The 12462-nt window shown below is 40.1% G+C and overlaps 1 protein-coding gene across 7 annotated transcripts in view; it reads left to right on the top strand.

The window, feature by feature from the left end:
- LOC6037543 (arrestin domain-containing protein 3) overlaps window positions 1-12462 on the top strand; it is a 68859-nt gene that overhangs the window by 47384 nt on the left and 9013 nt on the right. For all 7 annotated transcript variants that reach the window (XM_038255455.1, XM_038255449.1, XM_038255450.1 and 4 more), the window contains exon 4: window positions 5696-5887. In XM_038255455.1, the coding sequence (XP_038111383.1) occupies window positions 5696-5887 (192 nt within the window). The remainder of the gene's footprint in view (window positions 1-5695; window positions 5888-12462) is intronic.

The following is a 12462-nucleotide window of genomic DNA, read 5'->3' as shown; positions in this document are numbered from 1 at the left end:
AAAGTAGTTATATAGTTCATGACTATGCGGGGACCATTAAAATTTGAACGTTTTTTTTAATAAAAAATTATACCAAGGTATTTAATTGCAATCGTTAAACGATAAATATACAATTTTAAACAAACAAAAATAAACACTTTTTGAAAGTTATCTTTGTTTTTCATTGTTAAAATTATTATATATGAATCTTATTTGCAATACTAGTTTTTTCATTTATTAACTTAAAAAGAACCCAATCATTCAAAAATAAAAAATCTGTTTTTACTTTTTCAACTTTTATCAAATATTTTATTTTTTGGCAACATTAGAGGCACGATGGAGTTAGATGCCGTTCCCCTAGATTATTTTGTCAGTTTGTCGAATATGTATTTTGGCAAAGATCGATAAGGTTGAACACCAATTTTCAATTAAATTTTGCTGAATTATTTGTTTTAAAAATGGCTTTAACTAAACAATGATGCACCAAATCAAAATTTTGCAAGACTTCTTTTCGATTTAGAATTGGGTAATTCTCTACCAACTCACACGAAATCGGGATAAGTTGCCCCGACCCCTCTTAGATTTGCGTGAAACTTTGTCCTAAGGGTTAACTTTTGTCCCTGATCACGAATCCGAGGACCGTTTTTTGATATCTCGTGACGGAGGGGCGGCACGACCCCTTCCATTTTTGAACATGCCAAAAAAGAGGTGTTTTCAATAATTTGCAGCCTGAAACGGTGATGAGATAGAAATTTGGTGTCAAAGGGACCTTTATGCAAAATTAGACGTCCGATTTAATGGCGCACTCAGAATCCCAAAAAATGTATTTTTCATCGAAAAAAAAAAACATTTAAAAGGTTTAAAAAATTCTCCCATTTTCCGTTACTCGTCTGTTAAATAAATTGGAACATGTCATTTTAAAGGAAATTTAATGTACTTTTTGAATCTATATTGACCCAGGAGGGTCATTTTTTCATTTAAAACAATTTTTTTCATTATAAAGTTTTCTTTTTGTTTCGTCGTCCGTGTCTGACGCGGGTGACCATGAACGGCCATGATCAACGACGACCAACTTTTTCAAAACTTTTTTTCGTAAAATCGCGATAACTCGTGATGTTTATCAGAAAACCCATTATTACACTCTAATAAATAACCCTGCAAAGTTAAAAAAACACGAAATTTTAAAATGAAAAAAATTGTACTAAATGAAAAAATAACCCTACTGATTCGAAAAGTACATTAAATTTCCCTTAAAATGACATGTTCCAAAAATTTTTACAGTCGATTAACGGAAAATGGGAGAATTTTTTTAAACTTTTTTAGTATTTTTTCGATGAAAAATACGTTTTTTTCTGGAATCTGAGTACGCCATCAAATCGGGCGTCTTATTTTACATAAAAGTCCCTTTGACACCAAATTTCTATCTCATCACCGTTTCAGGCTGCAAATTATTGAAAAACACCTCTTTTTTCACATGTTCAAAAATGGAAGGGGTCGTACCGCCCCTCCGTCACGAGACATCAAAAACGGACCTCGGATCCGTGATCAGGGACAAACGTTACCCCTTAGGACAAAGTTTCACGCAAATCGAAGAGGGGTCGGGGTAACTGCTGTGTGAGTTGGCGGAGAATTACCCAATATATTTTATATCAATTTTTTTATTGCGTGCATTTTCGTTGCTATCCCAAAAAATATAATTTTTCAAAAAATCTCAAATTAACTAAATACTTAACGTCTGTCATATCTTATAGCTCAAAAGCTGGCCCTTTTTGTCTACAAATAAAAATAATCGTAAGGGGAAAGTTACTAGAAAATGTTTTTTTTTTTTTTTTCAAGGTAGTTATTTTTATTTTACCGAAGTTGGTGTCTTCGTTCGTTCAATCGTTCAAGAAATCCCTTCTCGAGATACAGATTTTGAATGTTTTCACAGTCCTTTGGAGAATTGCTCTACACTCAACCCCCTTTGGTTAGTCATTTTTTCGTTTGACACTTTTTTAGTTTGTACCCCGTTGGTTGGTCAAAGTTAAACTAAAAAGTGACGAACTGACACTTTTTACACGCCGCTCACGCACATACCAAAACAAACGTTTGGAAGTGTGTGTGTGAACTCCGTGTAAAAGGGGTGTCAAACTAAAAAGTGACCCCGTTCATTTGACAACAGTTGGTCAAACCATCGGGGTTTAAGTGTATAGCTTATCAATTGGAACCATTCATCAAAACCCCATTTACTTTAGGAGCGAGTCCACGAGCAAAGCATACCGATCTCGCATCGACCTCACCAATCTGCCTGAAATTTTCAGGGGTTGTTTGTACATAAAAAACTAGCATCTAGCCAAAATATGAGCACTCTAGGTCAACGGAAAGTGGGGCAAATCGGGACACAAAGTTTGAAGGTTCAAAAACATCAAAAATCGTAAAAATGCTGTGACTTGAGAAAAATACAATTTAATTTAGGGCATCCCAATTGGTTGAATCTAAAGGGAGTTATTAGCAATTTAGTGAAAAAATAGCACAATTTTCAAACTCAAATAAATAAATGTTCCATCCAGATATCAACTCGGTTCGACCTGCAGCTTGTAGGGGACATCTGGGACTACCATCTTAGACTGAGAACGCTTTGGGTAAGGCAGTTTAACACATCAAATAGATACTTTTACTTTTAGTGAATTTTTCGGCTGTAAATTTTTGCTCGGGGGACCCCTTAGATCCCATTTTCTGATGGTAATTTTATCAATTTTTCAATTCAATTAGTTTTTATTAGTAAATAATCAATTCACAATTTCGTAATTCTTATAACCTAATAGAGTTTTGGAGTTCCTTTCAACTATGATTTGAACTATAATTCATTTTGATGTAATTGGATATTCTAACAATGGATTTGGCAAGAGAAGGAAAAAATAAAAAAAAAACCTTCTTAATTTACTAAGGAAAATGATAGAAATAGAAAAGCTTAAAACTAAATCACAGTATGTTTTGTCCATTGACGTCGAAAAACTTCGCTGCACTAGGCAGCTTATCCGTTGTAGATGTACTTCATCATCAGCTCACTGAGAGCTTGGAATTGTTCTGCCTTGTTCCGACAGGCACGGAAGCGCGTGAGCATCTCTCCAGCAAGAGCGAAAAACTCGGGAAGCGTGAAGAGGTCATCTCCGGTGACGTCTGCTTGTCCCGGTGAAGTACCACTCCCAGAAGCGGCTACTCTAGCGTACGAACCTCCCCAACCGGGAGGGAACGCTGGGTTGGTCGATGGAACCGCTCCGCCGCCAGCTGCTGCAGCGTTCGAGCTCGATGTCTTTGTAGGTTGGCGGGACGCTGGCGCTTTCTTCTTCTTGTCCTGCTCCTCGAGGTACTTTTTCCGCGCGGCACAGCCACGGAAATTCGCCGTGTGGTTTCCACCACAGTTCGCACACTTGACGCGCGCTTTGTGCTGCTGGGCGTTTTCCCCCAGCTGGTCTTTCCGCGGAAGATTGCACCTTTCGGTGAAGTGGGTCTCACCGCACTTTACGCACCGGGGTGGAAGATTGCAATTTCTGGAACCGTGTCCGAATTTCTGACAGCGGTGGCATTGAGCTGCGTCGGCCGGATTCTTCGTATAGAATCGCCACGTCACAAAGAAGCCGTCCAGTGCTTTGATCCGCCGTAGGTCCTGGATTTTGACGGACACGCGATCGAAGTACAGGAGGTACAAGGTGTACGTACGTATCTCTCGAGGCTTTACCTTGACGCCCGTCAGGTGTTCTTCCAGGTCGGAGATCGGGCGGTCCGGATATCCCTGAAGGACGATCTTCACTGGGACCTTCTCTGCAGGATCAAATGTGAAGAATTTGAAGTTTCGCAACTTCAACTTCTTCACCACCAAGTCGAAATGCAGCTTCTTGTGGGTAATCACTTGCACAGAAGTTTTGCTGATTTTGAGACAATATTGGAGTCCCTCAAGCAACTCGTCAACATCGTCAGCCAACGTATCCAAAACAAAAATTGGAGGTGGACGTCGTTCCTTCGGAGAGTTACACTTTTTCTGCTTTTTGCTTGCGCGCAAGTTCATCATCATCATCGTCGTCGCCAGTACTGCTGCTGTCACTGGCGGTGTTGTTTTCTTCTCCACTCAGCATCTCAAATTCGTTGCTGGTGGGAACGTTGGAAGTGGTTGTTGTCGTAGTGCTGGTGGACTGCTGCTGCTGCTGCTGGCCGGAAGTGCTTCCAGATGCCCGGGTCGATTGTCTCGTCCGTACTGGGGACTCACGTGGACGGTATGACACGTGTAAAAACGATGGATCGGTGACGTCACTGGGCACGTTCCCGTGCGCGATGGCGGTCGATGCGGCGTTGGTGTGTTTACCTTTTTGCACTCTGCCGGTAGATGAACTTCGCGGGTTTTTCGAGGCCGCACTCGAACTGCCACGGCCACGGCCGGCCCTTGGCATGCTGGAGCAGCAAACTTGCGGGTAAACACGGTTAATTACGGCGAAAAAATCGAAAAGTTTGAGGAGCTCCGAACAGTTGACTGTTGCTGGCTGGTGTTGCCAGTCCCGATGTAATTTTATCATATTCGTGTTTCTGAGACAATTTCACAATAGAAACATGCATAAAAATGTTTATTTTCATCCATTTTAACCCTTTAAAAAATGAAAGTTAAAAAAATCTTCGATTCACATTTATTGAAATTCAAGTTCGTTTCCAAGGATTCTAGATGACACCAGAAAAAAAGCAGCATCTCATTTTTTTTAACTTTCATTTTTTAAAGGATGAAAATAAACATTTTTATGCATGTTTCTATTGTGAAATTGTCTCAGAAACACGAATATGATAAAATTACCATCAGAAAATGGGATCTAAGGGGTCCCCCGAGCAAAAATTTACAGCCAAAAAATTCATTAAAAGTAAAAGTATCTATTTGATGTGTTAAACTGCCTTACCCAAAGCGTTCTCAGTCTCAAATGGTAGTCCCAGATGTCCCCTACAAGCTGCAGGTCGAACCGAGTTGATATCTGGATGGAACACTTTTTTATTTGAGTTTGAAAATTGTGCTATTTTTTCACTAAAATGCCAATAACTCCCTTTAGATTCAACCAATTGGGATGCTCTACCCTGCATTTTGTTGCATTTTTTAAGCCCTTCCAGATGCATTTTGAATTTTGAAATTAAATTGAATTTTGCTCAAGTTACAGCCTTTTTACGATTTTTGACGTTTTTGAACCTTCAAACTTTGTATCCCGATTTGCCCCACTTTCCGTTGACCTAGAGTGCTCATATTTTGGTCAGATGCTAGTTTTATATGTACAAACAACCCCTGAAAATTTCAGGCAGATTGGTGAGGTCCAAACGACGTCCCATACAAAGGGATATGCCCTGTTCGTGGACACGCTCTTAGGTTCTTATGTATTTTACCCTTTTCCCAGTCTAGGCCTTCATTTGGATAGAGTAGACAGATATTTTATTTGGAAAAACTAGCTACAAGCTGTATAGCAAGTACAAACCTACTCATAATGAGGAAAGCTCTATGTTAACAGGTCAGGGTCAACCATATCCAAAGGAAGAAACGTGACTTTGTTGACAAGAGTTTTCTTCCCTGAAAATGTGGATGATGCGTTCGTAACGAGGGGAAAAAACTCTGAGTGACTGATTAGTTTCATCTGTGCAAAAGACTATCCTTTCATGTGTGGTTTGTCTATTTTACTATTTTTTTTTCTCCTCCAACATGGAAAAACGCGTCCAGGTGAAGGACGACCAGCTGTACATCGACGAGCGGGCCGTCATCTGGGGCGAACGGGCCGGCGAGGGGCTGGACGTTACGGTGCCGGTGCTAATCCGCGGTCAGCACCAGTTCCCCTTCCGGTTCAACATTCCGGAAACGAACCTGCCCTGCAGCTTCGAGTCACGTGCCTGCTACATTCGTTACTTTGTCAAGGTATGTATGTGGGTGTATGGTATGCTAGACCAGATGTGAGAGCGCGTGAAACAGACAGAGATACTAGATAAAGCCAGACAAATATCACTTCCATGAGCTAATACCCTGTTACGACTGAGTGAGCTGAATCTGACACGACATTCACCACGAACCGCCACCGGAAGCCACTGGAAACTATTTGCAATAACGAGACACGTCGTCGGTGGTGTAATCTCTTAGAACATTTTTGCCTTCCTCACTGAGGTAAGGCTATAATCCTGCTCTAAAATTGAACTTTTTATTAAAAGCTCGAAAACCCACCTTGATGTATACATATCGACTCAGAATCGAAAACTGAACAAATGTATGTGTGTATGTGTGTGTGTGTGTGTGTGTGTGTGTGTGTATGTGTGTGTGTATGTGTGTGGGTATGTGTGTGTATGTGTGTGTGTATGTGTGTGTGTATGTGACCAATAATGTCACTCAGTTTTCTCAGCACTGGCTGAACCGATTTTGACCAAACCAGTCGCATTCGACTTGGTTTAGGGTCCCATACGGTGCTATTGAATTGTTTGAAGTTTCAATAAGTAGTTCAAAAGTTATGTATAAAAATGTGTTTTCGCATATTTTCGGAAGATGAATAAATGGCAGTAAACTGAACCAAACATCATCATGTTATACATCGTTATTTAGGTAATTGAAAGACCTTTCCAACGAGTCCACAACATTGAAGATCTGGCAACCCTGTCTCGAGTTATAACCACTTAAGTGATATTTATGTACTTTTTGTAGCCGGATCTCATTTAAATGTATGTAAACAATGTCCGTATCCATCATCCGACCCATCGTTGATAAGGTAATCGAGAGACCTTTCCAACGAGTCCACAACATTGAAGATCTGGCAACCCTGTCTCGAGTTCTGACCACTTAAGTGATATTTATGTACTTTTTAGAAGCCGGATCTCACTTAAATGTATGTAAACAATGTCCGGATCCATCATCCGACCCATCGTTGGTTAGGTAATTAAAAGACCTTTCCAACGAGTCTTGAACATTGAAGATCTGGCAACCCTGTCTCGAGTTCTGACCACTTAAGTGATATTTATGTACTTTTTTGTAGCCGGATCTCACTAAAATGTATGTAAACAATGTCCGGATCCATCATCCGACCAATCGTTGGTTAGGTAATCGAAAGACCTTTCCAACGAGTCCACAACATTGAAGATCTGGCAACCCTGTCTCGAGTTATGACCACTTAAGTGATATATATGTACTTTTTTGTAGCCGGATCTCACATAAATGTATGTAAACAATATCCGGATCCATCATCCGACCCATCGTTGGTTAGGTAATTAAAAGACCTTTCCAACGAGTCCTAAACATTGAAGATCTGGCAACCCTGTCTCGAGTTCTGACCACTTAAGTGATATTTATGTACTTTTTAGAAGCCGGATCTCACTTAAATGTATGTAAACAATGTCCGGATCCATCATCCAACCCATCGTTGGTTAGGTAATTAAAAGACCTTTCCAACGAGTCTTGAACATTGAAGATCTGGCAACCCTGTCTCGAGTTCTGACCACTTAAGTGATATTTATGTACTTTTTTGTAGCCGGATCTCACTTAAATGTATGTAAACAATGTCCGGATCCATCATCCGACCAATCGTTGGTTAGGTAATCGAAAGACCTTTCCAACGAGTCCACAACATTGAAGATCTGGCAACCCTGTCTCGAGTTATGACCACTTAAGTGATATATATGTACTTTTTTGTAGCCGGATCTCACTTAAATGTATGTAAACAATATCCGGATCCATCATCCGACCCGTCGTTGGTTAGGTAATTAAAAGACCTTTCCAACGAGTCCTAAACATTTGAAGATCTGGCAACCCTGTCTCGAGTTCTGACCACTTAAGTAATATTTATGTACTTTTTTGTAGCCGGATCTTACTTAAATGTATGTAAACAATATCCGGATCCATCATCCGACCCATCGTTGGTTAGGTAATCGAAAGACCTTTCCAACGAGTCCACAACATTGAAGATCTGGCAACCCTGTCTCGAGTTATGACCACTTAAGTGATATTTATGTACTTTTTGTAGCCGGATCTCACTTAAATGTATGTAAACAATATCCGGATCCATCATCCGACCCATCGTTGTTTAGGTAATTAAAAGACCTTTCCAACGAGTCTTAAACATTGAAGATCTGGCAACCCTGTCTCGAGTTCTGACCACTTCAGTGATATTTATGTACTTTTTTTTGTAGCCGGATCTCACTTAAATGTATGTAAACAATGTCCGGATCCATCATCCGACCCATCGTTGGTTAGGTAATCGAGATACCTTTCCAACGAGTCTTGAACATTGAAGATCTGGCAACCCTGTCTCGAGTTCTGACCACTTCAGTGATATTTATGTACTTTTTTGTAGCCGGATCTCACTTAAATGTATGTAAACAATATCCGGATCCATCATCCGACCCATCGTTGGTTAGGTAATTAAAAGACCTTTCCAACGAGTCCTAAACATTGAAGATCTGGCAACCCTGTCTCGAGTTCTGACCACTTCAGTGATATTTATGTACTTTTTTTTGTAGCCGGATCTCACTTAAATGTATGTAAACAATATCCGGATCCATCATCCGACCCATCGTTGGTTAGGTAATTGAGATACCTTTCCAACGAGTCTTGAACATTGAAGATCTGGCAACCCTGTCTCGAGTTCTGACCACTTAAGTGATATATATGTACTTTTTTTGTAGCCGGATCTCACTTAAATGTATGTAAACAATATCCGGATCCATCATCCGACCCGTCGTTGGTTAGGTAATTAAAAGACCTTTCCAACGAGTCCTAAACATTGAAGATCTGGCAACCCTGTCTCGAGTTCTGACCACTTAAGTAATATTTATGTACTTTTTTTGTAGCCGGATCTTACTTAAATGTATGTAAACAATGTCCGGATCCATCATCCGACCCATCGTTGGTTAGGTAATCGAAAGACCTTTCCAACGAGTCCACAACATTGAAGATCTGGCAACCCTGTCTCGAGTTATGATCACTTAAGTGATATTTATGTACTTTTTGTAGCCGGATCTCACTTAAATGTATGTAAACAATATCCGGATCCATCATCCGACCCATCGTTGTTTAGGTAATTAAAAGACCTTTCCAACGAGTCTTAAACATTGAAGATCTGGCAACCCTGTCTCGAGTTCTGACCACTTCAGTGATATTTATGTACTTTTTTTTGTAGCCGGATCTCACTAAAATGTATGTAAACAATGTCCGGATCCATCATCCGACCCATCGTTGGTTAGGTAATTAAAAGACCTTTCCAACGAGTCTTGAACATTGAAGATCTGGCAACCCTGTCTCGAGTTCTGACCACTTAAGTGATATTTATGTACTTTTTTGTAGCCGGATCTCACTTAAATGTATGTAAACAATGTCCGGATCCATCATCCGACCAATCGTTGGTTAGGTAATCGAGAGACCTTTCCAACGAGTCCACAACATTGAAGATCTGGCAACCCTGTCTCGAGTTCTGACCACTTCAGTGATATTTATGTACTTTTTTTGTAGCCGGATCTCACTTAAATGTATGTAAACAATGTCCGGATCCATCATCCGACCCATCGTTGGTTAGGTAATCGAGATACCTTTCCAACGAGTCTTGAACATTGAAGATCTGGCAACCCTGTCTCGAGTTCTGACCACTTAAGTGATATTTATGTACTTTTTTGTAGCCGGATCTCACTTAAATGTATGTAAACAATATCCGGATCCATCATCCGACCCATCGTTGGTTAGGTAATTAAAAGACCTTTCCAACGAGTCCTAAACATTGAAGATCTGGCAACCCTGTCTCGAGTTCTGACCACTTCAGTGATATTTATGTACTTTTTTTGTAGCCGGATCTCACTTTAATGTATGTAAACAATGTCCGGATCCATCATCCGACCCATCGTTGGTTAGGTAATTAAAAGACCTTTCCAACGAGTCCTAAACATTGAAGATCTGGCAACCCTGTCTCGAGTTCTGACCACTTCAGTGATATTTATGTACTTTTTTTTGTAGCCGGATCTCACTTAAATGTATGTAAACAATGTCCGGATCCATCATCCGACCCATCGTTGGTTAGGTAATCGAGATACCTTTCCAACGAGTCTTGAACATTGAAGATCTGGCAACCCTGTCTCGAGTTCTGACCACTTAAGTGATATTTATGTACTTTTTTGTAGCCGGATCTCACTTAAATGTATGTAAACAATATCCGGATCCATCATCCGACCCATCGTTGGTTAGGTAATTAAAAGACCTTTCCAACGAGTCCTAAACATTGAAGATCTGGCAACCCTGTCTCGAGTTCTGACCACTTCAGTGATATTTATGTACTTTTTTTGTAGCCGGATCTCACTTTAATGTATGTAAACAATGTCCGGATCCATCATCCGACCCATCGTTGGTTAGGTAATTAAAAGACCTTTCCAACGAGTCCTAAACATTGAAGATCTGGCAACCCTGTCTCGAGTTCTGACCACTTCAGTGATATTTATGTACTTTTTTTTGTAGCCGGATCTCACTTAAATGTATGTAAACAATATCCGGATCCATCATCCGACCCATCGTTGGTTAGGTAATCGAGATACCTTTCCAACGAGTCTTGAACATTGAAGATCTGGCAACCCTGTCTCGAGTTCTGACCACTTAAGTGATATTTATGTACTTTTTTGTAGCCGGATCTCACTTAAATGTATGTAAACAATATCCGGATCCATCATCCGACCCATCGTTGGTTAGGTAATTAAAAGACCTTTCCAACGAGTCCACAACATTGAAGATCTGGCAACCCTGCCTCGAGTTCTGACCACTTATGAGCCCTTGAGTGATATGTGTGTTTTTTTGGATCAAATTTGTGTCCAAATCCATCATATTACATATCACCCATTGTTGGAAAAGAGTGAGGAAGGCACCAACCACATAAGTGGATTAAGTTAGTTTTTTTTTAGGAAATTGTAAACATCTTGGAATTATACAAAAGAATGCCAGCGATTTCAATTTAAAGTATCTATTTAAAGTTCAGAAAATACAGGCAAGATTATGTATTTCCCTTTCATCAAGAGAGCACTCAACTGGCACAAAATGAGGAATTCCAGTGAAAATCATCTGCGGGCAATTTTCACGAGCTTTTCCGACGAAAGCAAAATGTTGCCAGGTCCACTTAACTGTATTAGTACAGTTTATTCAGCTTGCTATACCGACTACTGTGAATATGCATGTGACCTGTGACCTTTATCGGATTTGCTCGTCACAGGCTCAGACTTTTGCATATTTTATTATCAAGAAGACGTAGAATGACGTAGAGAACGTGATTGAGCTGATGTGGACAATGATTTTGACAGAGATGAAATCAATCGTCAAGAGGAAAGAGACGAAACCGTTTTTGAGCATACAATGTATTGAAATTGAATTTGAAAAACCAACAGTTCTAGAGTTCTGAAGGTTTTTCTTAATCATCATGTTGCAGTTTGTCTTTTTTGGAAGTTTCAAATGAATTTAGCACTTGAATTGATCTGTTGTTTTGAGAAAGTAAAATAAATCCTGTGGTACCTAACTGTAGTATAAGAAGTTCACTTGACAAATTATTGATTCAACATACACCACCATCGATATGTCAAATTGATTTTACAATTTTCCACAAAACATATTTAATTCAAAACTATGTTTTGTTTTTAACAGCTCACATTAAATTGAGTGTTTTGTTTGTGCCAACAATACAAAAAAGACTGCAAAAACACGACAAAAAACCAACAACCGAAAAGGGCCCACTTCCAACTTCATTCGAAAGTGTAGACGACAAAATTTTCTGCCTGCGAGTCCATTTTACATTTTTCAAAGGACAAAGTTTTTGCTCAATGCAACTGCTACCAAATGATGCGAAAGTTTTCCACGAAATATGCGCACTTGATGAAAATAAAACGTGCCAACCAACTGGATTGAGATGGATTGAATGGCAAGCAAAACTGTTTGTAAAAGTTTCACGGGGAGGCTGTTTCAGAAATTTGCTACAACAAGTACAGTAAAAAGTTGTCCAATTCGTCTACAACTGCTTCAAAAATAAATTTGCAGAACTCAATGCCGTGGAGTGAAATACCTCGAAATAACCAAATTATAAAATACAAAATGCAATTTCGTATGGTCCTCGGAAGCAGCGTAAAAGCTCGACAAAAAGCTAACGCACTCCCGGGAATCGCATGAAATATTTACCGGATCAATTTTGGATTCGATTTGGCAAACTAACATGTTTTTCGTCGTCGGTGTGGTTGGTCACGTTACTGCGCTCGCCCGTTTCCGCTCGACGGAGAACCACCACAGCCACTGAGTAGTTTCATGATGGAAAAATGATGGCTATCCCATTACAAGAACTGACTCTGGCAGAGCTGAACGTGAGCTCCCGTCGTTCCATTTGCCTTCATTTGATTGGCAAACTCAATAAAGGAAGGGGAATTTTTGGGGGTGTGGCTGCTGGTTAGGCCACATCAGTGGGACCGGCCAGAGTGTGGTCCCGATGCGTGTCAGGCAGGACAAAC

This window comes from Culex quinquefasciatus, chromosome 2 (genome assembly GCF_015732765.1).
Source record: "Culex quinquefasciatus strain JHB chromosome 2, VPISU_Cqui_1.0_pri_paternal, whole genome shotgun sequence".
Taxonomy (NCBI): domain Eukaryota; kingdom Metazoa; phylum Arthropoda; class Insecta; order Diptera; family Culicidae; genus Culex; species Culex quinquefasciatus.
This window is presented reverse-complemented; position numbering and strand designations above follow the sequence as displayed.